The sequence below is a fragment of the Thermobia domestica genome, chromosome 11 (genome assembly GCF_964235325.1).
Source record: "Thermobia domestica chromosome 11, izTheDome1.hap1.1, whole genome shotgun sequence".
NCBI classification, from domain to species: domain Eukaryota; kingdom Metazoa; phylum Arthropoda; class Insecta; order Zygentoma; family Lepismatidae; genus Thermobia; species Thermobia domestica.
The window spans coordinates 180,267,153-180,292,840 of NC_137464.1; the positions used below are offsets into that span (position 1 = coordinate 180,267,153).

Genomic DNA, 25,688 nt, shown 5'->3' on the forward strand with positions numbered 1-25,688 from the left:
ACACACTTTTTCTTTTTTTGTCAAACTGACATGCTCAAAAATAAATAGAGAATACTTTGAGCTTCAGATCTTCACAAAAGCTACTTGTACGACAGTTTTTTTTATCCTCGCTTTCGTTTTTTAAATAATTTCTCTATTTCTTTCAAATTTTCTATCAACATATCTATTATTCATTATAAACTAAGTGCAGGACCTTTTTCTTTTCAAAAAATACCGTGAAATATAATAGATACATACTGTACTTTTCTTTTCTTAAAAAAAAAAATCTTCCTGCTAAAATGACTATAGCACCCATTTAAATATGGCGATGGTGATTTTTTTAAAATTTCAAATATAACTCTCATACTCTCACATCGCATGTAAAACTCGCACAGAAATCACACATGCCATGAAAACACATTTAAAAATAACAGCACCTAGAAACACAGAAGACTGTATAACTTTCATGATATAAGCGTATTTCAATAAGTATTATATTTTACATAAATATCTTATATATATATATATATATATATATGCTTTTATATATATTTCATAATATATATATATATGTATGTAAATGCTCGGGGAGAATGTATTGTATCTGATAATAACCTATATTTTGTTAATAAAGCTGCATATTTTGTTCAAAAAAAGCTACCTATAACAATAATATAAACTCAAAAAGAAGGGAGAAAAACTTCACAGAATATTCCGCACAGAGACTCTTATGTACAATTATTAATATCTATACAAGTTGGTTTTGATGTTTAATTACTACAAGCGCTTTATACTTGTCCATGTTTTTGCTACAATTGGAGAGCGTATTCTTATGTTTCATATATTATAACATCTTTGTGACTATATTGCGTAATAGAACGAAAAACAGTGATTAAATTATATCGACTAGTTAGTGGTTGACTTTAACTACAATGAATGCATAGATTGAATCTGACATGGATTCCTGTCAGTATAATTAATTACAATGTGGGATTATTACGTAGAGAGTAATGTGAAAAGCACTACAATACAATCTTTCCAGCAACTAAAAATTCATTTTGGTAAAAAATTCAAAATGAATTTTGGTTTCTTTTTTTAATTTAAAAAAACATATAAGAATAAGAAACATTAATCCGACGAGGAAATTTAAAACGAACTATCATTTCTTTCTGCATCTGCAAACTGTATATCGAGAGCCATATACATGTATACATTTTTATATCACTTCAAATCAATATTTGCATTTTTTCCCCTTTATATTCTGAACAGTATTCATAGTAGTAATATTTTTTTCAGCTAACTGAAATATATAAATTTAAAATTTCTTTTACATTTTCAGTGTTGAAATACGTTTGAAAATTTATTTATATATATATATATGAGAATGCATTATGATGAAAGTACTGCTTTTATTTTGTACAACACTTAGAAATTATGGAATATTACATAACGAGATAAAAACAATCATCAGGTTAAATGAGTTCTGAAGCAACACATAATTTTAAATTGATCCAAAAATAAGTTTATACGTACTTTTTTTATCCGTTGACCTTCTAACATTATCTTGTCAGTATTTTTGACGTATTACGTGAGAAAAATTAATAATATACAAAAGAAAAATACTTTCCCAAGTAATACATTTTATAAAGCAGGCATATGAAATAACATATCCTTAAGTTGTACTTAATCCTACATTTAGACTCCAGCATATATTTCTGTTTAAACTGGCGGCCGTTTGGTAAAAGCTTGTTTTCATCATTATGCATATGTGTACAGTACTTTTGTTAGTAGATTTGTGCGTCTAATCGATTACACACAAGTGAAGTACATGAAAGAACTGTCTTAAATACATAGTTTTACTGTATTGTGAAAACATGTATTTTCTAGCGATAAAGATTTCAGATAAGGGATCAAAGCAATTTAAACAATTTCTGCATACATATGTGAAAGCATCTAAAAACACATTCAACGAAAAATTGCGCTAAATGGACAGACTTAATAGGCTGAAAAAGTATATATACATTTTTTCTCAAAATTTCATTTTTACAGTCTTTTAAAATAAGTTCTATTTCTTTTACCATTTCATAAGAGACTTCTTTCTAATATATTCAAAATAGACGCTCTTCTTTAAAAATTTAATTCTATATTATGTAAGCGATTTCATGTATACATATATATATATCTATATATTTATTCATTTATTTGTTTTATATATACATATTCAAAAATAATATTAAAACCAAGAAAGCAGAATACAGTGCAGACAGTCTTCTTGTTTTTTGTTTTGTTTTGTTTTATCCGACTTTTTATTTTTTACTGGTCTCCATTACAAGTTCCCTTACAAAAACGACATATTCTTTTCCGACGGAAAAAAAAAAAAAAAAAAGACTGGAGGAAAGTTCTTCCTCGTTCATTGCACCCTGGTTTCATACAAATACAACACACTCTCATACATATTTTTTTTTTTAAGATTTAAAAAAAAAAAAAACTTTTGAAGTTCTCAGGCAACACAACATGCTTGGAAAGTCCCAAGTCTGCTAAGGCATTTTCTTCTTTTCAATCAATTCCTCGTCGTTTTATTTTACAATAGAGATAAAAGTATGTCATACATTATGTGTGCATCACATGGGGAATGCAGCACCATTTATTTAAAATTAATTATATAGATATTTCTCTTAAAATCCAACTAACATATGTAAAGGTAAGGAATTTATTCCTTTCCTTTTCTGTTTTCTTAAGTACCTTAATTGTTCCATCTGAACAATGCACAGAAGTCACTTAGCTGCATACTCCCGGTTCCATAGTTAATACACCATTTGTTGGATCGTATGATCCTGCAAGATAATATATGTCATTATTATCGTATATAGTATTGTACCGTGACGGTTCTTCACCAATCTTCTTTTTGTATTCGTCAAAGGCAAGAACTTCACATTTGTGAGAAATTGTTTGTACATCGTTTTCATCAACATGCGGAGATTGGAACAAAGCACCCTGAAGAAAAAGATACAAAGTATTATTATATGTGAACAAGTATTATATGTGAAAAAGCTTTACTATCTGTAATAATAAAAGTATAGAAGACTAATTTACAGTACACCCTTCAGTATAACATAACTATAGAGGGCTATTGCAAATGATCTTTCCGATTAGAAATATTTATAAATCATGTTTAATGATGTTCTGATAAACAGCATGTAACTTAATTACTGTAACAAACGTCCGGAGATGATTCCTGCCACCGAAATAAGCAAAAAGGATTCTATGAACATTTAGCATATTGGGCATATTGGCAGAGTTAGTGAGGGCCAAAAGCGTGGCAGAAAGAAAAATAAAATGCTTTCATATCAGATAAACCCTACATTGACACACAGCAATCATGCCATGCAACATCTAGTTCACTTCAGAACGATATCATAACCATATTCTTTACATTTCCTATATAGAAGTTACGTCATCTGTCCGTGAAGATGCGTTTAAGACTCGAAAAAAGTCGTTCAACACATATGATGTAATAGGATCATATTTGTAGTGCGTCACAACATTAAGAACTTCTATATGCCTTATGATAATGGAAAATATTAGCAAATATAAGATAGAGGTACACGTGAAACCAGAACTTTTGTCTCATGAGTATAAGTGATGTTCAGAGGACTTCAAGCACGGTGTGGTGATGAGACTTGCCCGTAGTGGAACATTTGAAATGTGCAAACGGTTTAAAGACTTCCATAGATCAGTGCAAACAATCCAGCCAATGTGTTCAGAGAGCACACTTCTAGTCAGCAGGTTGAACGTTTGACCCTTAAAAATCGACGAATACCGTAACATCTGGGGTACAGTAGATGCACCTTCTATGAGAAATGTGAACATATCTACAGTTCCGGTAATTTAGTGCACGTTAGCAAGATTGCTCTCTGTCTTCGATCAATAGAAAATATTGCAATGTCAATATACATACCATATTAATAAATAAATAAATAAAACTAATTAAACAGGTGTCTTGTGGCTCCCAATGTGGTTTTTTCACAGTGTAAATATCTTAGCAGTTGTGCTTTTTCTTAATGGTTGATGATGTTATTTAAACTTTTGTCCAGAGTTAATTTTGATTCCTGCATTAGAATAAAAAGAGATCTCATATGTCTTGATAATGAAGACTTTAGGATAATCCGTACTTTAACACTTTTTGTATCTTGTGTCATGGTTATGCTATTAACGATGCTGCCAGTAAACGGACGAAAACTTTAGGATTGAAGATCGATTGACGATTCAATAAATTCGTAATACGGAATACAAGAGCAAAAAATTAAATAGTTTGGGAGTAGTGCTATTTGTAAAATAGCACTTCAAACAGTTTATATCACAACTGTTACCAGGAAGTAAAAAATAAAGACTATAAACACTTACAGGGTATTTGAGAGCAGCAAGGCACTTTCCACCTTTGGTTTCTTCTGGGTGGTAAAACCATTTCACTTTTACCACCATGTTGCCTCCCCAAGACTCCCACATCATCTCTATCCGTCCAATGTACGGTCGATCAGGTCGCCCAGTTGACAAGAAAACAGCACAATCACCCACCTGCACAAGAAAACAAGTTACAAGACTTCATTATTATTTTAAATATTTATTCACTTTTCTATTTTAAAATTGAAACAGTGCCATTACGAAGAATTTATTAAGCAATTCTTATATCCCGAACCTATATCTATTTCTAGTCTATAAAGCATGTTTGAATTCAAGAGACTTGCAACTTTTGAAGGAATTCATGTTGCCACGAAGTCTTTCATTTCTGTGTATTATAATAATCAGCTACATAGGACAGCAAAATGACGAATTTATAATGAAGACTGCATAAATAACCAATCTTCACTAGTTCTTTCTAGAATCTACTGACAAAACTCCAACAAAGTGTTGTGACTTATAACGTAAAGACACAAAATATTCCAAAAACGTGTAAATTTGGTATGTCACCCAACCGGGGGGAAGGGGGGAGCACTGGGACAAATGTCGGAAGCCTATGAAAAAATAGGTTTCCTTCATTCATTGTGATCCAAGTTTAGGGAACCTTCACAGAAAATTTGTCCGAGGGGGGAGGGGGCATGAAATCTATGGGCGGCCCTGTATGGTACCAGATGTATTCACTGGAGTTCACTAAAATTTCAAATTATCCTTATATCCAAATGTTTGTCAATGTAATAATATTCAATCTCATCTCTTTTTCCGAAATACAACTAAATGTAGCGGTGAACGCATTCTCTTTCTCTCTCACTTCAATTCGAACCAAGAAAATTACTATAATGATTTTCCAGGTTAAAAAAAAAAAAAAAAAAAAAAAAAAAAAAAAAAAAAAAAAAAAAAAAACTTTCCCAACGTTTTATTTTCACATATTTATTCATTCTATACGTAAGTTAGTTTTAATTATAACGCATTACCAGCCCGACTAGGTACGTTCAACTTAGTGATGTAACTAGAAACGTCATTATTTCTGATTTTGCTGACCTAATCTACTATTTCTTAATTTCAAGCAGCTCATTACTTGCTTCAAAATAATGAATCAACGCCGGAAAATCTGTGTTTATCGGGAAATGAACCAAAAACTACCAACAACTTCGGATTCAAAGAAGTACTAAGCATCAATTTATATTAAAGTAATAAATGCTTACCCTAATTGTTTCCTTGCCTCGTTGAATTGACTTATAGAATTCTTTCTTCCCTCGTCCTTTGGAACCAGGTCTCTTGAAGCCTCTTCCTGACCAACCCCACAGCTGCCTTGCTGGAAGGAATGCTGCAATTTTACTTCGACTCTCCAATGACGGTTGTCGATCGCGCTTCTTTGGCCTTCCAACTTCTTTCTGCTGCAAATAAAGACATCATCAGAATGAATTAAGAGAACTATTTTAAAAATCATCATATCAATCAGTGGCTGCTATTGACCATATTGCACCGTTGTGCACCGCCCTACTTTTAAAAAACAAATTTGTTTCATTATCAAAAAATTCAGTATTTGTATTTTCAAACACTTTTGTAAATAGTTCCAGTACAATATTTTCACCTCCTTTGCTCAGAAAATCCATTACCGATAATATGTTTAAAAAGACGAAAACAATAACTTCCAGAATGATGATATCGTGTACTGCAGAGATTTCAACAGCACTTTATATTGGAGCGAACACAATCTGCTATCCTTATCACACCCATAAAAAAGCTAAGGGTGTTGCATCTCAAGTAGGAACAGGGCTTTTAGTTTCTTGAGATATTTTGTTTTTAACGAAGTTATTCATTGGGTCAATCCATCCAAAATGATCCAGAAAAAAATAAATTTGTTGCTCGACCATTTTTGAAAATTATGAAACCTACGCAGTTGTTTACTTCATGTTTTAAGACTTTAAAACTGTGTTTACAATATCTGAATCGGTTTGCCAGTGGCGGCCATGTTTGTTTCGTGTCGCGCGCCTACTTTCACGATTTTAAGGGTTAACAAAAACGTTCATTACGAGAACAGTACTTACAAGTTAATCTAGAAGGATAAAACAAAACTCATTTGATTGGTAATGGATCGAAGTAAAAAGTAGGCCTATAGACATTTACCTATGTTTCTCCTTTCTATGAGAAACATACAAGTAAAAGTAAACATCAATATCGGTGCAATTTTACGATTTGTAATATTTTGTAAGTAGGAAGGAGCGGTATACACAGTTTGATTTAGTTTGTGATATGAAGATATATGTCAGTAGTTTTACCAGAAAAAAATATTGATTGTGATATACTTACCCTTATGTTTTTATGATTATGTTAAGATCCCGGTTTTGTCGAAGAACCTGAAGTTTGGGTTCAAATAACTATCATGGGGCTAGTGATAAAAATCTCAAATTAGCACAGGATATAGTGCTGTTGTATATGTTCATGGCAAATACAATACATTCTTGTGTATTTTACTATTACAAATGTTATAGCCTCTCAAAAATGAAACATACTCCGTTGCAGTGATATCGTTTTGACATTGAAAAAGGGTTATGTAGGGGGTTACTTGTCTTCAGAGCACGTTGATATACTATATACTTGTCCTATATGGTGTGTATTGTTTTAATATTGGAATAATAATTATGTTTTTGTGTATTTTCCTATTACCAGTACTTAAATATACGGAGATTAAACAATACTAATAGAGAGAACCTTACCCGAAGCGTTTAGCACAACTGAAATTGCAATAAGAAGAAACTATTTTGAAACTATTGTTGTAAAAACACAAAACGTAACTGCATGTTAGCAAGATATCCATTCCATTATATTTGATTCTAACAAAGTAATTTGATGCAAGTGGTAGAATACTGAGATAGGAACATATTTGTGGTACCTTCTAGTACCAACAAATCTTGTATAGCGGTCAAAACTTTCTTGTAGAGTTTCGGAGATCTTAGCTACTTCATCTGGTTTCACCAGAAAATATTGTCTGGTGTGCGGGCTATGGGTGCTGAGTCATACTTTTTCAAGAATAAACGCGAGCAAATTTGTTTCTGTGACAGTGAAAAGACACACACACTTGTTGACAAATTTCCTACTCCCACAGCTACGACAGAAAAATGTTAATCTGGATTCTGTGTGGTTTCAACAAGATGGTGCAATGGCCCATACGGCAAGGCAATGGATGGTAACACTCAGGACCATGTGCCCTGGAAAAATAATTTCCAGATTTGGGGACGTTCCATGGTCCTCACGATCCCTGGACTTGACCACCCCTGACTTTTTCTTGTGGGAGCATTTAAAAGACCAGAGTGTATCGAGTTCGGCTGCAGACACTGGAGGAACTGAAGCACATGATGCGGAAGAGAATTTCCGCCGTCAATCCGAGTCATGAGCAATTTCGTGAAAGACTGACCAGCTGCATTCAGATGGAAGGAGGACACTTATATGGTTATATTCAAAAAAATACAGCTCACCTAAAAATCCAAGTGATTACTGTAATTTTCAAATTTAATTACATTAATTTATCTACGAAAGTCTGTTTTATTTCAACACATGAAATAGAAAATCCGAAGCAGGACCGCCATATATATTGTGTGTATGTGTGTGTGTGTGTGTGTGTTTAGTGATATTCAGGAACTACTCAATAGTCGTAAATATATGGTTTCGAGAAATTAAAAACACAGTCCATGAATAAAATGGTCTCTAATTTCTGCTAAAACATATTTCTAATAATTTTTCTAACATTGTGAATACTAAAGAATGATTACATCCTTAAACTCACCTTCGTCGGTTTCTTCCCGTCTGCTTTTCCTGCAGCTGCATCCTTTGCATCTTCCTCCTCGTGTTCTTCTTCTACTTCATCCGTATCACTGTGCTCGTCGTTGGGGCTACTTTCTTCCTGCTCTTTCTTCTCCTTCTCTGGAAGCGGTTTAGTCTCTTCTTCGGGTTTGAACTTCACAACACGCTCCGGTTTCTCCGGATGATCTACTGACTCTGCTGCACTCGACACTGAGGTAGTTGAGGGTGATTCTTCGCCAGACAGCTTCGACTCTCCTGCTGAAGTTGAGACAGGCGATTCAACGGAAGAACAAGAGATAGTGGCCGGTTCTTTGCTCTTGTGTTTCTCCTTGTTGTGCCTGTGCCGATGTTTATGATGATGGTGATGATGTTTGTGCTTATGTTCATCACATCTCGTCTTATGCTTCTTATGTTTTTTCTTTCCCAATTTTCCTTCTCTGGCCAACAACCGCTTCAACTTCTCTCGTTTCCTGTATTTCTCCTTCCTCTTCAATCGTTTCTTCTCTTTGTCCTTCTTATCTATTAGTTCCTTTTCCTTCGTCTCTTTTACCTCCACGGCAACAGGGTTCTCTTGCAAAGGGCTTATTGGTTGTGGAGATTCATCGGCTGCTGGCGCTGAGGATGCAGTGTCTGTAGCAGGAGTCTGCAATGACAAATGAATCGATTTGCTTTAAGAAAACGCAGTGAATGAACAACATTAGAAACTATGAATGAAGCTTGTTCTTTGTAGTTTTGCGGTTATATTTAAGGAGGAGATAATATATGTATTACGATTAAATAATTGGTAACCCAGTGAGATCTCACGTACCCGGCAACTGTCGTTTCCGAACACAAGATTTTGCCGGATAATTGGATACACATTAACCTATTTATATTTTGTGACGACGTCTGTTGAAATTGCAGCTTGCGAAATTCGTTGTCTGTTTTTTCAGTCTAGCGGTCATTCATAACTGAATAAGTAAAAAAATCATACGTTTATTTTTCATAAATGTAAACACACAGCACATTCACAGTATTAACATATGAATGTCACGAATTTATTACTGTGACGGCGTAGACTTAATGTTATCATGAATATCTCTCCGTTTGGAAGATTGTTACCGGAGCTTCAAAACTGAAGCTTCATTATGTGTGAAATGAAATTTCATTACATCATACGCTGACAAAGATTAATATTGTTGGCATTTCGGGTTTAGACTCAAACATTTAAAAGTGCCATTGTTTTGTTGAGTTGAGTTGAATTTCAGTTTAGCGTCCCTTTCAGCAGCGAGGCTATGTGAGACGTGGACCTACTGATTAACGTGGAATCCGAACCATATGAGCTCCCGCCGGGAATCGAATCCGGTCTCCCGCGCCAAAGGCGCGTACGCTACCCGCTTAGCCATGGAGGAGCTCTACCATTGTTTTGTTATTGCTAGCTAATTGGGTGCTGGTTACGAGAGATCTTAACTGCACTGCAAAGAGGAAGAGAACGGAAAAACTATATACGTATACGAAGAAAATATCTTACAGGAAAAAACAGTTACTCTAGAAGATTTGTTTAAGTTGCAATAAAAGATAGTCACACGTAAGAATTACTAACGCCTTTTACGATAACAACAAAAACATTAATGGCAAAACGATCGCAATTTTATATTGATTGTTGTTCTCTTGACAACTAGATATTTTATGTAAAGACTGCAGTTAGCGGTGCACTTCATGGTAGTTTTATTACAGAGTCAGTCAGAAAAATACATAATTTAACATGTGACACTGTGGGTGTTTTTCTGAAGTTGGATCGATTGATGCTAGCAATTTGTGGTACATTTTCCTCTCAACAAATGTTACTTACGTGACGTAAGGCAGTAGATCAGAGTAGTCGGTGCGAAAATAAACAAATAAATGAATAAAAATACAAATGTATATAATTTAACAAACGGAAAGTATTCAGGAACGGTACGGTATATGTGTATCTGTGTGTGTATCTAACTTCTTAAAAAGACGGGTAATTCTCAATCATTCAATCATGTTAGAAATTATATTGCAATCTCACGCCTTCATTTTACGTTGAATTTCAGCAACATTTTTCAACTTGAAATACCACTTTAAAATACTCTTATGCTCCTCACACGACAACCTTGCTCCAGATAATTTTATTCACTGCATTACCCCGTCACATATTCATTTTACAGTCATCTGAGCAACGACATCTGTTGTGAGGACTACTACATATTGCTATCATCATCTGATCCAACTTCGAAAAAAGTTCATCCACAGATGTGGTCTGTTAAAACTAAAATAACTACTATGATGATTTTGAAATATACTCACCTCTACTACAGAGGTATTTTCTTTCTGCTCTTCTTTTCCATCTTTTCCATTCGTTGTTGTGTTTATTTCACTCTCTTTAAGTTTATTCGTGTCTTTCGTAGGTTTCTTCGCCATAGCCTCAGTTGTTGTAGGTGTTTCGGTGCTTGTTTTACGATCTTTAGAATGGCTTTCGCTGCTAGCCCCAGAAGCTCTCCTTCGGCGTTTTGCCAGAGACATTAGTGGATTGGGATCGTATTCTGTTAATGACAAAAGAAATTGCATACGTACTGATTCTCCCATTTAATTTATTAAAACTTTTATTTTTTTCTTATGCAATACCTATACATGCTTTTTACATTATTAAGAATAAGAATAGGTTTTATGAATATTTTAGAGAAAGTTATATCAGAATAAAAATACGAATTCTATCAATAGTAATTTTACAGTTCTTAGAAATATATATGTTCTAAAAATGGCGCCCACGGACCACAGAGCATTATTCTACAGGCTAAAATAAAGCGAAAATGTTATGTAATAGTATGCTTCCAAGGCCTCCTTCAGCTTAAAATTTCACAATGTAGCAACGTCGCAGATTAACTTGGAGCTATCAGCATTACTCTACGAATACAACAAACAGTTGAATCAATTGCTACACTAATAAGTGATGTCAATCAATATCGACTTTAGCTGCCATCTGGAAAGAATCGATATAACTATTTGATAGATTGGTACATCTAATCTATAGTTCTTTATTTGCAACGTAGTCACACAGAGCAATTTGTATGTCCAGACGAGGACTCGAAAAGTATATAAATATATATATTTTTTGCTCTATTCTGACTTGTAAAATAATGTTCTGTGGTCCGTGGGCGCCATTTTTAGAACACCTGACATTTTTTTTAAAGACTTGCTCTGTATAAATGTAGTAGTTAACTGTAGTAGTCAATACTTCAACTAAAAATTATATATATATATATATATATATATATATATATATATATATATATATATATATATATATATATATATATATCGGGCGGGTCGTGGCGCCCACGGACATTGTCAAACAATTAACTACTAGTTAACTACTACAATTATACAGAGCAAGTCTTTTTTTAACATAGAAAATCCCAATACTTGTAGATAAAAAGAAAATAACGTATATAAATTTCATTCTTACTATCTCTTATTACTAACAAGTAAATACTATTATGAATCTATATTTCAAGAAGTTAATTATGTTCATCATTAAATCAAAGACACAGAATTAAAAAAAAAATCATCAGTGTGTACGAAAATGATGATACAAACATGAAAATTTAAAACTAGCCTTCACTAAATTACCATACTAAGTGTCTGCTTATGCCGGTAAGCACTCAAAATAGGTCATACAGAATAGGGAAGCTAGTTTATAAAGTTTCATTGTATAGACATCAGTTTTAAATTTTTGCTTTTATGTGTTCTCGCCCACTCCTTAAATATATTTTTACCATTGCTTTTCCTTCTTTCTTTATTTTGCCGTATACTTGTAGTTACAGATTAACAGAGGTAAATGTTTCATGTATACTGATTGACTAACATTGTTTAATTATTAGTGGAAAGCAATACGAGTAGAATTATCTTTAAAAATAATATATAACTGAGTTTCTTTTGCTTAAGTGCACTTCTATACCTATCAAGTATTTTTTCTCAGTATTCGTAAGTGTCCAGTAGAACCATTTATCATCAATACTAACCAACTATTGGGAATCCAGGTGGAAGAAGGCGGATGTCATCAATATGTATTCTCCCACTATCACCATCATCAAACTCAACATTCACAAAGTTCTGATCCAATTCCGGATCTGGCGTTGAAGGAGACGCCACTGTGCCAGGATAAAGGCATCTATACTGTTGACTCCAATAAGCACATACCCTGGTTCCTGGAGGGAGGAACTTGGTTGACAGTGGCTTCACTTCCAAAATCTGGAAATAGTCAATCGTGCCTGTGAAACGCAACTCTATAATTTAAACAAAACCTTATTATAAACTCATCCAAGTGGTGAGTTTGTAGGGTTTTTGAATATGTTCTTTAAATACTACAACGCACTAAAACCTTAATAATTCATTGAAATAAGTGAAATTATAAAGTAAAATTCCCCGTTATGAAGTTCTGAAGAGTCCATACGTATCAGCTGTCAATTTAAAGTTAGGCGTGTGTGTAGTCATCATGCCCCAATACCTGTAACCATTATTGAAACAACTGAACTAATGAAACTACACTTATTTTTCATTTTAAAACTTCTATTTTGAAATATATTTCTTAATTTTGATACTTTTGCTGCCTGTCGGTTCATGAACGTGTTTTAATGAATACGAAATTGAAAATTGAGTGCAAATAGACATGCAATACTTGTGGTTTAGAAAAATAAGTAGTAAAAAGAAACTATTAACTTGTACGAATATCTGTAACTTATACAAACGATACGAATGTAAAATATTTCAATTTATCACAGCTATGAATGAATGTACCTAGGTAGTTCACATCTAACACAAATTAACATTTTAATCCTTGCCTAATAATAAGCCAATTTAATTTTGAACTAAAAGCTTACTTTCACTAAGAAGCAGAAGTAAATATAATGCTACTTACCGCTTCTTTCAGGATTTCCTCTCTTGAATATATGTGAGGACGATTTCCTCGTTCCCCGTCCAAAGTAATACCATAAACATCAGGGGCACGAATAGCATTAATATGGCCTGCATAGAACAGACCTCCCATCACAGTCAAGGCCCGGAGCTTATCCTGTAGCTCGTCCTGCGAGATTATACAGGATCGTGGCTCTGAAATCAACAAAGGATCATTTCTTAATTTATATTTTTATTTTCTAACACTGTACCACAAATTTCATAAATTTCAACAAGGAATGCTTTTACTATTCTTTTACTCTTACAATTTATGTGGTATGTTATTAGAACAATACAATAATTTTAACAACTATCGTCACTTATATATTTACTAAATTTTAATTTTAACAGTAAGATAAGTAGCTTCTTTTAGTAATATGACGAACTTACGGAGATTTTTTCATTATTTATGATTACCATTATTAATAATTTTCAATTTTCAAGACTCTCCATGAACATTTTTAATAAATTCTTCATAATATACTATGTAAACTGCATGTATCAATATACATACAGCCATCTAAATAAGCTTTCAATTTTACAGTTTTTTCTGCTTTTCTTTTCTTTCTTCCTTTTTGTGTGTGTGTGTGTGTGTGTCATTGTGTATAACCCACCTAACCCCAGTATCGTTTATCATATCAGTTTCTCAATTTACGTAAATTTAAATTTCGATCATACAAGGGCGAAAGAAAGAATTAAAGTTCTTTTTAGTATATTCCCAAAACATGATGTACAAAAACTCAGCACATACTATACGTGAAATTTAAAATCAAAGATCTTGAAATCAGGAGAAGGTAAGTAAAAGAAAAATACACGCTATTTTATTATGTAGCCACAAACAATTTTAAATTGGATATTTACTTAATCCGGAGGTATCGTTAGAAAATTATGGAACTCTTGATTTTATTACCTTACATGATATGAACGAAGTATGCAAATTTTACAAATTAAAAGATACGTAAATTGGTCCTTCGATGAGGGTCCTCCTTTCCCAAAATATTACTTGTAGTTTACCTTACCCTCATATCTGTCAATCAGTGGCGGCTCTTGAGAGAAGTCACATACATAAAAATTTACATTTTATGCCTGTAAGCTAAGGAAAAAAGTTCATACAGCTTCAGGAAGCAGTATATATTAGTTAAGTATAATTTTAATTTTCACCACTGTGAGTTCCCTCAAAAACCGCCACTACTTTCAATAAACTGTACAAGATGCGTGAATTGTTATATATATTACCTGGAGTACTAGGTCTTTCTTTCAAGGCAATCAAAGGCACATTTTCCCCTTCACTAAAGCTACTTTCATGATTATCAGTGTCGTGTTGTTGTTGATATCTAGAACTGGAAACACTTCCGCTTTTCCCGGTACTGCTACTTCTGCTTTGTCGTTTCAGAGATTTTATAAGTTCTTGGGAAGTTGCCGCCTTCTCCGTGCTTTTCCTCTTTTCACGTATTGTGGGCTGAGACTTCTTCTTCACGACACTTGCTTTTCCCTTCGTTGATGCCTTACGCTTAACGGTTGGCTTCAGTGCTTCGGATGCCGACTTAGAGGTTCCCTTGGGCGACTGAAATAAAGCAATAGAAAATACTAAATTAGTAAATAAATTTAAGATGTGATGAAGATGCTGTCATAATGGCATATGTATATACATAATCATTTTCTTTTCATCAACAAATATAAAATTCACTATCAGAGATAAACGTAATGTGAATAGGTAAAATTAAATTTAGTTTCTATACGGAAAAGATAATCACGCAATTTTTAAATCTGTTTACTGTAAAGGTTATTTGTTCGGTCTTGTTTCCAAGACTTTGTGTACAAGAATAATGGAATTCTGCTTAAATACTAAATCTGAAAATATGGTGAGAATTAAAGCAAGTACATACTATATATACATACAAGTACACACTATAGTGTGTGTGTCAGGGTTTTGCATATTCACAACGAAGGTACAAACTTTAAAAAAAATCCTTTCTCTTACTTGCTTTAATTTTCACCATATTTTCAGATTTAGTATTTAAACAGAATTCCATTATTCTTGTACACAAAGTCTTAGAAACAAGACCGAACAAATAACCGTTACAATGAACAGATTTAATAATTGCGTGAATATCTTTTCCGTATAGGAACTAGATTTAATTTTACCTATTCACATTATTACGTTTATCTCTGATAGTGAATTTTATATTTGTTGATGAAATCAAAATGGTTATACATATTCATTCAAATTTTGAATTGAAGACTTTATTTGACTCCAGTTTTGGCTGCCAATAGTTCAAATGGACAAAAAATACATTTTAACAATGAACTAATGTAAGATTGTTTTGTTTATGTATACTAATACAAAACACTAACGAGTGGTACATGTATGTGTGTACATTTAACTTTTTTAACTTAAATCTTCCTTTTATGCACCAAAGCCTACAGTTTAATGTAGAATCCGCACCATATATGTTCTCACCACAAACTGCACTCAAGTTTCCGGCACCATGGCAAGAATGTTAACTATTTATTTAAAGAGATCAATTCCCCGCTAGTTGTTCGAGCTGCGGCCAGGGGCAAAAGTGAGGGGTAACGCGAGGGGACGGCGTGACGTCATGCGTCCCCCCTACCTTTTCAGATCCACTTTTACCCCTGGCTGCGGCGTAACGTTAGAATCTGCAAAGCAGGCGGGCCCGTCGTGGATTAGGGGCCCATATACTTTTTTTGATTTCTGCGTAAGAAAAGTCAGATTATAGCGATTTTGTAGGATAGTCTTAAGTATTCTTTATGGGCAGAACAAAAGAATTATCAAAATATCAATTACAGCAACTCCATATTTTAGTTTTGTGATGGAGTCGGTACTGTTAAAAATTCTCACTGCCTCAAAAACCGACCAATATCATCGATAGTATATCAGCTTCTTCTCGCCCATATTACATTCCTTTCGCCCAGTGTTGTCATATGTTCTAGTTGTGAAATCAGGAGAGACTGATTTCATGAACAGGCAGCATACTTGCCTATTATGTAAAATTACAGTATAAATGCAGATGCACAAAAGTATTCATTTATCTTCTGAATAAAACTGAATAATACCTACAGACAATATAGCATAGTAATGATAAATAGTGAACTAACTTGTATTTTTCTCTACTGCAATGTGCCACAAATTTTTATTATATTTTAGGGGCTCAAAAAAAAAAGTTTGCAGGTAGATCTGAATATGTATCATTATGCCATTGGTTCCGTGACATCATTTTTTTCCTTCGACTTTTTCTATTAACATATGATAAGACTAACGCTCTAACCGAACTGGAATACCGCTTCTCGTGTGATCAGCGAAGTCACGCAGTGTCGTGTCTGGGTCATAGGACACGTGGGTGACGGTTCGTACTCACCAAATGGCGTTGGTATTGTGGCATACACCTAACGTCGTGGGGACAGTTGGGGAGCTACTTGAACGGAAAAAGTAGCGACCTCCGATCTAGGAACCCAGCGTTAACGGAAAAGAAAAATACTTTTTTTAATATATATATATATATATATATATATATATATATATATATATATATATATATATATATATATATATATATATATATTCAAGCCTATGCATGGTACAAAACTGGAGAAGCCTTTGGAAGAAAATACTGTGTAAGTGGCTTTATAAGAATATTCATCAAATACTAATCTGAGAGAAAAAGTGAATCCATGGCCATACCTTGATAACTTCAGTTTCATCTCCATCCCATGATCCATCATCGAAGTTTGATCTCAGAGTTGGAGAGGCCAAATTGTTTTTTCGATCTACGTAATCAAATACAGGGTCCTCCAGCAACTTTCTCTGAGGCCAATCATCTTCATCACAGGAAAACGATGATTTCACTTTCGCTTCTGCTTTTAATTTTGGTTTGATCTTTGGCTTATGAGATGATGAACTCGATGGGAAAGGTTGGCTCAAGATAAAGCTTATGTTCTTCGGTTTCTTTGCTACGATTGTTTCCGTGGCTTCTTCTTTTGTTGGCGAGTGCTTTTTTGGCCGGCCAGGCTTTCGTTTTTTGGATGATGACGAAGCATTGTAGTTGGAGGATGATGGTGTGTCAAGATCCGAAGCTGAAGTCTCGTGTTCGGTCATAGGTGTCAATTTGCGTTTTCTATTTACTACTCCTACGTCTGGACTCTGCAATAAAAATGATACATCAACTTAATGTTACATATTGCATAAAAAAGAATAGTTAAAATAACAGGATGGTAGAACAATTTAAAAACAATATCACAAACACTTATTACACGAACAAAACTAAGTTGATTGAAAAGATACAGATTACATGGCTTTAGAATACAGAAAAGAAGTTCATGATCAGACAAAATATATGACTATACAAGCGAGTACCTAACGCAAAATTTACCCTCATTATGTTAAAACGCAACACATACAGTATTCTCATATATTCCGTTTCGATTCGCTCTTTATAGTGAGAATTAAATTCACCGTATGTACAACTCAAAAACAAATGATCCAAATGCAACTTCATATTTAAGATAATAAGCTTACAGGCTAGTTGGTGCTTTAGTAAAAACATACAAATATTTTATAAATGTGCTGAGGCCCGAGGAATGTCAATATTGTTCACAAGTGTGAAACAAGAGCTATATCAGTATGAAGAGTGTGCTTACGAAACTAAGATATCTAACGACATTAACTTGGAGCGAGATTACAATGATTTCATAGTCTGAATGCTATAAATACGAAAACAAACAACAATATTATCAGCATTCATAAGAAAGAGAACAAGATTACGGAAGAAAGCAGTAAAAGCAAGAATACTCGGATCTTGTACAAAAGCAAATTCACTTAGGAAGGCTTAAACGCCAGTCCAGATAGTATATACAACTAGTATGTACGGTCCGCAATTAAAAAACTGCAACATGAAAATGTAAGTTTATTGTGCAACTACGCCTAACAGCGCAGGGACTCAACATAACATCTAAGTGGCACGAATCACGCCAGGAGAAACCTCGGCGTCCTCCCCTACACACTTATTTTGGAGGAAAAGAGTTCGTCGTTTCACAATAAACTTACATGCTCATGTTACAGGTTTTTTGCTGCAGACTGTACATTAAACAACGCGCTAGATCTATTTCCAACTATCAGTTGTATGACGTCGGAGCACGTTTTTATACGCTCAGAGATAGGATAGAGAGAACAGGCTGAGCGAAGAAAAGGGGAGGAGAGGAGGTAGAGCAATGTAGCGTGTTGGCAGTGTACGATTAGCCATGATTCTACGAGTAGTGTATCTGCAAAATCATCGACTACGTCTTGTTTATCTGCCACTACTGTCTTTTATCAATGCCAAGTTTCCTGTCAACTTTTTGTTCCCTCCCTGTAGTTACTAAGAATGGGAGCATAAACATGGTGTTGTAGAGCATCCAATTAGAAGTGAGTGTCTTAGACAATCTTCAAGTGAAAAAAAAAAAAAAAAAAAAAAACACCTCGATGAAAAATGGGGGAAAAGTAACACATTCACGAAAAAATTCCAGAAAAAAGGTAATGAAATGAAAGCGACAGCACTGATATAGAGGAATCATTCCTCATAGTGGTTAATGTGGCTAAAGGAGATGACCTTCTTTATACAGGGTAAGGCAAAAAGATGTTAACATTAAATGGGTGTTTTTTGTTTTTGTTTTGCAGATTAAAACATGGCGTGGCGATATTCCATTAAAGAACGACGGAAAACAGCTGCCTGGATGGAGGTTTTTCAGTCCTCAAGCATTGTACAAGAAAAAGCCACAGTCTGCACCGGACGGGATGTACCCTCGCGCCTGACAATTGGTAGGATCTACGAGAAGTTTGTAAGGACGAGGTCCGTTCAAGACGATTACAAGGGAAACAGTGGTAGAAAGAGATCTGTCCGAACTGAAGAGAATATCACCCTTGTCCAGGGAGTGACGGTAGTCAGCACAACTAAGTCCTCGCGAAGACATTCTGTAGAGATACACATTTCTCAAAGATCAGTGGTTAGAATTTCACATCGTGATTTAGAAATGAAGCCATATCACTGGTAGATTGTGTAGCATCTCACAAACGTGGACAAATAAGCACGTGTGAATGCTGCACAAATTATCTTGGAACTGGTGCGCATGGAGCCAGACACTCAGTTCATGTTTTCTGAACGAAGAAACATTCCACATTAGCGGTACTGTAAACAAACACAACTGTTCATCTGTATGCCAGCAAAACCTACCAACTTGGACGACCTGAAGCACCGCATCACTCAGGTCATCGCTACTATCCCTGCCCAAATGGCCAAGAGGGCCATACAATCAACAATAGACAGACTTCATAGGTGCATTGAGCGGGATGGGTGCCCAATTGAAATTCTGTAACTAAATCCTTGCCTTGTAATTTCACGTGAGTTACCCTATTTAATGTTAACATCTTTTTGCCTCACCCTTACAGTATGGATTGAGTGATCTGAGATCAACACAATCTCAGACGAAATGTATGAATATTGTAGTAGACATAGGAAGAGTATGATAGGAGTTAAGTATGACAAAATGTTCCTAAAGCAATCAAAGTCCCATCTTATTAAGCATAGAATTAATGAATTAAGAAATAACCTTATTAAAAATTAAATATTAGTATACTATAGATAAAAGGCACAATTTATTGTCTAACAAATATACCTCAGGTGGAGAAGAGTCTGAAGAAGGCTTTTCATCGTCTTTCGAGGATGGCGAAGTGCTTCCGTTATCATCTTCATTTTTATCAGACTTCATGGACCAAAATAAGGAATCCAAACCCAACAGCGATGATCCTTCAAGACCTGGTTTGTCGTGCCTCTCATCTAAAGATAAATATTAAAATAGAAATGGATATCTTCATGTATACAATATATATTAATTCACATCTTTTTAATAAAAATGAAAAACGTAAATTTGGTAATTCCGTAGCATGTTCAATGTTAAGTCAGCATACTCTTATAGGTGTATGATGAAGGTCCTCGGAAGATTTTAGTATTTCTTTCCTTTCTTACAAAATAGTGTAATAGGTAAGAGGACTAGTAAAAACCACTATTAATAAATAGTTTTTGGTAGTATCGTAAACAAACTTGTTGTTTAATGTATTTCGAATTCGACAATTTGGAAATAGTCGCTAATACAACCCTCTTCAAGTTAAAAGAAACTTTATTTGAACAACTCATTCAAAAGGCATAATAGAATGGAGTTAAAACAACAAACACCTAAATTTTGTTCAGGATTGACTAATCGAACTTACTATAGCCACGTTAACACCCATTTGTTGCCTTTCGAAAAAAGATATATTTTGTCATTATTATTAAGATGAATTTATTAATTACAGTAATCTTTGTTGTCTTAAATTAAACGATTGCTCAGTGGTAGAGCGCTTACCTCTGGTGCGTGGGGTCTCTGGTTAGATTCCGAACAAAGTAAATTTGTGGTGAACAACATCGTGTTCGTGGGTTTTCTCGAGGGTACTCCCATTTCCTCACACATTCTCATTCTACTAATCCTTCCATCACTATTCACTTGCCTCCGTCTCCTTTAGCCTAAAGGATATAGTCGTGGGACGTTAAAGTCAAAGATTTGATTTTAAATAATTAATTTTAAGAGATTTAATTTTTGAATTGCTCACGCAAAGTTTGTCTTGCAATTGATCCTACAGTTAAAAGGTAGGTTTTAAAAATTACAGGAAATCCACCATTAAAAGCACGAGTACAATTCAATTATTAATTTTCCGTTTACTTATTTGGAGTTTAATGGACTTGTTTAGCATAAAGGCTATATGAGGACCTAGAGTTTAATGTTGAATCCGAACAACAAAATCAAGTTTCCCGCGTTTAAAGGAACCCGGTTCGCGTGCTGGTGGAAGTTCATTGTGGTTCGGATCCCACGTTAAATTGCAGATTCATGTCTCACATAGCCCCTGTGCTAGAAATGCCACACTCCTTGAACCAGAAGAGAAAGCAATATTACATCTGAAATATTACAGCACCAAGTGCTACGGAAAGTTTGTGTGTTTAGAATGTTTTCAAATCTAGTAAATCCTACTTTTACTTCAAATTGCACTCTATATGATCATGCTAAATGTATATAGTATATACCCACACATTGCTAATGTTATACATACAATGTAACATTTTATTGCAGTAACAATAATAAAACTGTATAAGCAAAAGATAAACATGATTGATAATATGAGAATGAATAGCATTTTTTAAAATATGGTGTTGCATTGTGACATAAAATTTAAATAAACTCAAGACTTATTTACTTTTTTAAAAACGTATTTTGTAACAAAAAATACACCGTTTATGTACTACAAAATACTTTATTTCATTTCACTGGCTGAAACGTCCTCAGTTGCACACACTATTTACAGAAAATTATTTTATAGTTTAAAAAGTTTTCTCATTAACGATATAAAAATTGTGAATGAAAAAAAAAAAGAAAAAAGAAAGTTCTCATTTGTCTCCTGAAGTCGCAAATATTTTGTATTGATAAATGCAATATACAATTATTTACTTTGACAAAACAGGAATAAACAGGTATTTAAAGAACTGGAAACGGTTCAATTTGATCCTGTTTGTTATCATCTGGAATATGGAAGCTCCAACACTTCATACAATATGCGGAGAATTTGATTATAATTTAAATTTTAAAAATTCATTTTATTACTGAGGTCAGAAATATTCACAGGGCTAGTTCAATAATAATTTTAAATAAGTTATTTACTAGTAACTCAGTAACAAGTTTTCATAAATTACAATATCATTACTCTGACAACCTACTAGAAAATCTGTAGTTTACTTTTTAATGTGTGAAAAGACTTCAAGTAAATAAAGGTTTACGAGCTCTTTTGTGAAAATTACATTAAGTCAGTGTTGCAATATATTTTGACAACATAAACGAACAGAGTCTTGCATTTCAGTCCTGTTCATATTATATGTTGAAAGTAAACGATACCTATTACTATAAACATCAAGAAACTTAAAATAACGGGAATCACTTCGGATATTGTACAGTCCTGTTTAATTCAAATCTATGTCCATCCACTTTATTTTTACAGATGCCGCACTACCTCTGCAAATACCTATTGCGTTTTATACACGGATAAACTGATACTTCTCAACTCATGTACCAAAATATCTTAGATACTCATGTAAGTTTTTATGTAAAGAAACATAAAGGTCTTTTTTTTAAAAAAAAATATTTTGACATTTCAAGACTCCCTTTCTTGCAAACGAAGTTAATAAAAACATGGAAACGGACAATTTTCGAAGTGCACTTTCTTGTCCCCACAATGCGACACCACAAATAATACCACGTCACAATATACTCGAAATACAAAACAATACAACAAAAATACATAACACAAACATTAAAACTATTAGACGTAAAAAAAAAAAAAAAAAAAAAAAAAAAAAAAAAAAAAAAAACTTATGTGTTAAAAGTGATTAAGCATGTGCATAGACACTTACCATTATAAAACAGTGATGGTGTAAAATGTTTAGAGCCAAATGTGAAACAAGAAAAACTTTGCTTAGTGACTTGGCTCGGATTTTGTAGAAACGCTTTCGTTCGTACTGGAGAAGCTAAAGCCCTTCGGAACGGAAAGTCGCACTGAAGCCAGTTTCCGTCCCAGGCAGAAGAGGACACTACTGCAAAAGCAAACAGTGCAAGTGGTATACTTGAAGCAAAACTTATTGACCCATAGCCAGCCAACTTAAAAAAAGAACACTATGATAGATTCACTACATACCAACTCAAAGTGACTACCAGATTTTACTCAACAAGGCCAGCAAGCTATATCCCAGAATGTAATTTTTAATTTTTTTAAAACTTTTTTTTAAAAAAAAATCTATCTGTATATCTACGTTACTTTTCTTTGTTAGCTGCAGATAAAGCAACAAAGCACAAGAAAAACCTGAATTGGATAGCAGAAACAGACACTGGCAAACTGGTACGAGAAACATTAACTGGTAAAATTCAAAGAAAAACTAAGTTCATTAACCCTTAATGCCTATGAAAAATCTGTATTTAATACATATAAAATATAACTGTTATCAGCACGAGTTGACAGCATTTAATTATTTTGTTAACCTAGGTTACTCTCCAACAAGGTGGAAAGATTTACTTCCGTACCAAATGTGTCGGTAAGATTCCTTTATCTGTATTATTTACCTCTCCTTTATCTGTATTATTTTGCAGTTTACGAACGCGTCCAATATTTTAACCGTGTCTGTATATAATTGAAGTATAAGCAAGGAACAAGGGTACGTCAGTTACAATAATATTGATAGCACACGACAATATGGGGAATGTATTGTTTACTGCCGTTTCTATATGTCGTATAGTTCTAACACGAGATTGCTATGATCTGCACACTGTTACCAAGTTTGTTTGTTGAGATTTATATACTTTTCAACACCAAAGTTGTGTGATACGTGGACCTACAATTTAAGGTGGAATCCAAACTACGGGATTGTGTTTATTTTTTTAATGCTATCCCATCCGGAAATTGTACCCGGGACCACGTGGACCAATGGCTCACGCACTAGCTACTAGACCAGCGGGGAAGGCTGGGTTACCATGTACATTATTGAATCATGACTACAATAATACTAACAATATTCGAGTGAATGAATGCATAATCGAGTAAAGTATGAATTAATTTCCCACAGGCAAATTAATCATTGCTATAGAATTAATGACAACAGCAACAATAAAGTTGTTAATGTCGCTGCAGCACATGAGGGGTTCTGGCCAGTGAGATATATTTGGATGATAAGTAATCAATGTATCTACTCTCAACACACTTATTTCTGGTTTTCTTGTTCCAATTAGCTACACGCATTCTCGTGATCCTAAATCAACGTCTAAACCCCTTATTCCTCATCTTCCTTAATGGGAATATAATTCAAGTAACATGAACCGACTGTCAGGCCACGCGGGAACTTCTTTCTTGGAATGACAGATGTGCCAATTGGAGATATTTGCATATTTCAAGTTTTGGTGTGAATGTAGATCTACCAGTATGGAACAGATTCCTTTCACCGTTTTTATCAACACGGTGATCATACGTTTGATTTTTTTTCGATATTAAACGATAGGATTGGCTTAAGTCATGTGTGTAATAGGCACAGTCACTACAGCAACTTTACGTACCCCTACTTTTACCTCGCTACATATGTATATAGCAAGTTTCTGTAGGATAAAAGTCTGCCCATGTGGAAAATATATAATAAAACTATACAGATTTTTACATAAAACACATTGAGGGTTAACTAATTATTTCCAACAATATATTTTTTTTCATTTATTTATTTTCACCAACTAGAAGTTGTATTTCAGTCCTCTAATAAAGTAAGTGATAGCAGAGAGACAACACATATGACCATGTTGACAAAAAAAAAAAAAAAAAAAAAAATAATAATAATAATAATAATAATAATTAAACATTTGCTGGGTTATTACAAATCATGCAACTGCAAATTCAATTAGTTCAGAAGTGCAGAGATCTGCTATTCTTATTTTTATATTCATTTTCTTTTAAAAGAAAAACAAGAAAATCATAGATCTAAATTAACATATAACAGCCAAGGCCAAACAAGACAGTATGAGGAAAATGAAAGCTAATAGGCACAAATTTAAAAGCTTCTAATTCAATTATTGTGAACAGATGTCACAGTTTTACTACTTCCAGTTAAGTTATCCCTCATTTTTCTTGATTATTATATTAAGATGATTCATAAGAAATTGTGAAATTCTGAAGTCAGATGAAGTTCCAATTTCAGTTCTACTTCTATGAAGGATGACGCAGAATTTACCTCCAGTGATGCAGGAACTCATTTAATTCTGGAGTAGAAAACTGTTTTTCTACTTCAGTAACGAAGGTCTTTGATGTGAAGATATGCTATAATGTGTACGTGTAAAGTGCATTTTACTACGAAATATTTTATGTTCATTCAGTATAACAAGTCACGTCAAATTGTATTTTTTGATGTACAAACTCTAATCTATATCTTCCTTCTTAAAAAATGTTTCTTTAAAATACCTCTGTACTTTTTTCTCTCATGTGATTTTTACGGAATTCTTGACAAATTTGTTTTATTCTTCAAATGTTTATGGCAAATTTCAGTATCTAGATGTTTTACCTGTAGGTCTAGGTATTAAGTATAGGGCTCTTTAAAGAAAGACTCCTTACTTCAAAGATGATTATTCCCTTTCAACAAGAACATGAGCACGAGCAAAATTTCAGCCACTTACGACTCAATTCTATGTTTAACGTCATTACTTTTCTCTTATAATTTTATGTTTTCTTTAATATCAATTGTTGGTCATTTTTTATCAAACTGATTAGATAGCAATAATATACTTTTGGATACCTGCAGTTATTAATGTGGCAGTATTATGAAAATTTCAACCAAATAATTACTCTTCCAATGCAAATCTAATTTTCTATGAACTCAATTGTATAAAGAGTGACAGCA

The 25,688-nt window shown here is 33.7% G+C and overlaps 1 protein-coding gene across 5 annotated transcripts in view; it reads right to left on the bottom strand.

The window, feature by feature from the left end:
* Positions 1–257: 257 nt before the first annotated feature.
* The window catches only part of wge (BAH domain and coiled-coil containing protein winged eye), a 253,125-nt gene continuing 227,694 nt past the window's right edge, over positions 258–25,688 (bottom strand). For 3 of the 5 annotated variants that reach the window (XM_081731406.1, XM_081731405.1, XM_081731402.1), the window contains 11 exons: positions 22,677–22,856; positions 19,861–20,021; positions 16,895–17,353; positions 14,431–14,758; positions 13,160–13,350; positions 12,264–12,492; positions 10,549–10,784; positions 8,222–8,881; positions 5,640–5,831; positions 4,384–4,554; positions 258–2,973 (listed from right to left, as the gene is read on the bottom strand). In XM_081731406.1, the coding sequence (XP_081587532.1) occupies positions 2,758–2,973; positions 4,384–4,554; positions 5,640–5,831; positions 8,222–8,881; positions 10,549–10,784; positions 12,264–12,492; positions 13,160–13,350; positions 14,431–14,758; positions 16,895–17,353; positions 19,861–20,021; positions 22,677–22,856 (3,023 nt within the window). In that variant the 3' untranslated portion in view covers positions 258–2,757. The remainder of the gene's footprint in view (positions 2,974–4,383; positions 4,555–5,639; positions 5,832–8,221; positions 8,882–10,548; positions 10,785–12,263; positions 12,493–13,159; positions 13,351–14,430; positions 14,759–16,894; positions 17,354–19,860; positions 20,022–22,676; positions 22,857–25,688) is intronic. The other 2 variants (XM_081731404.1, XM_081731407.1) reach the window with 2 other exon arrangements.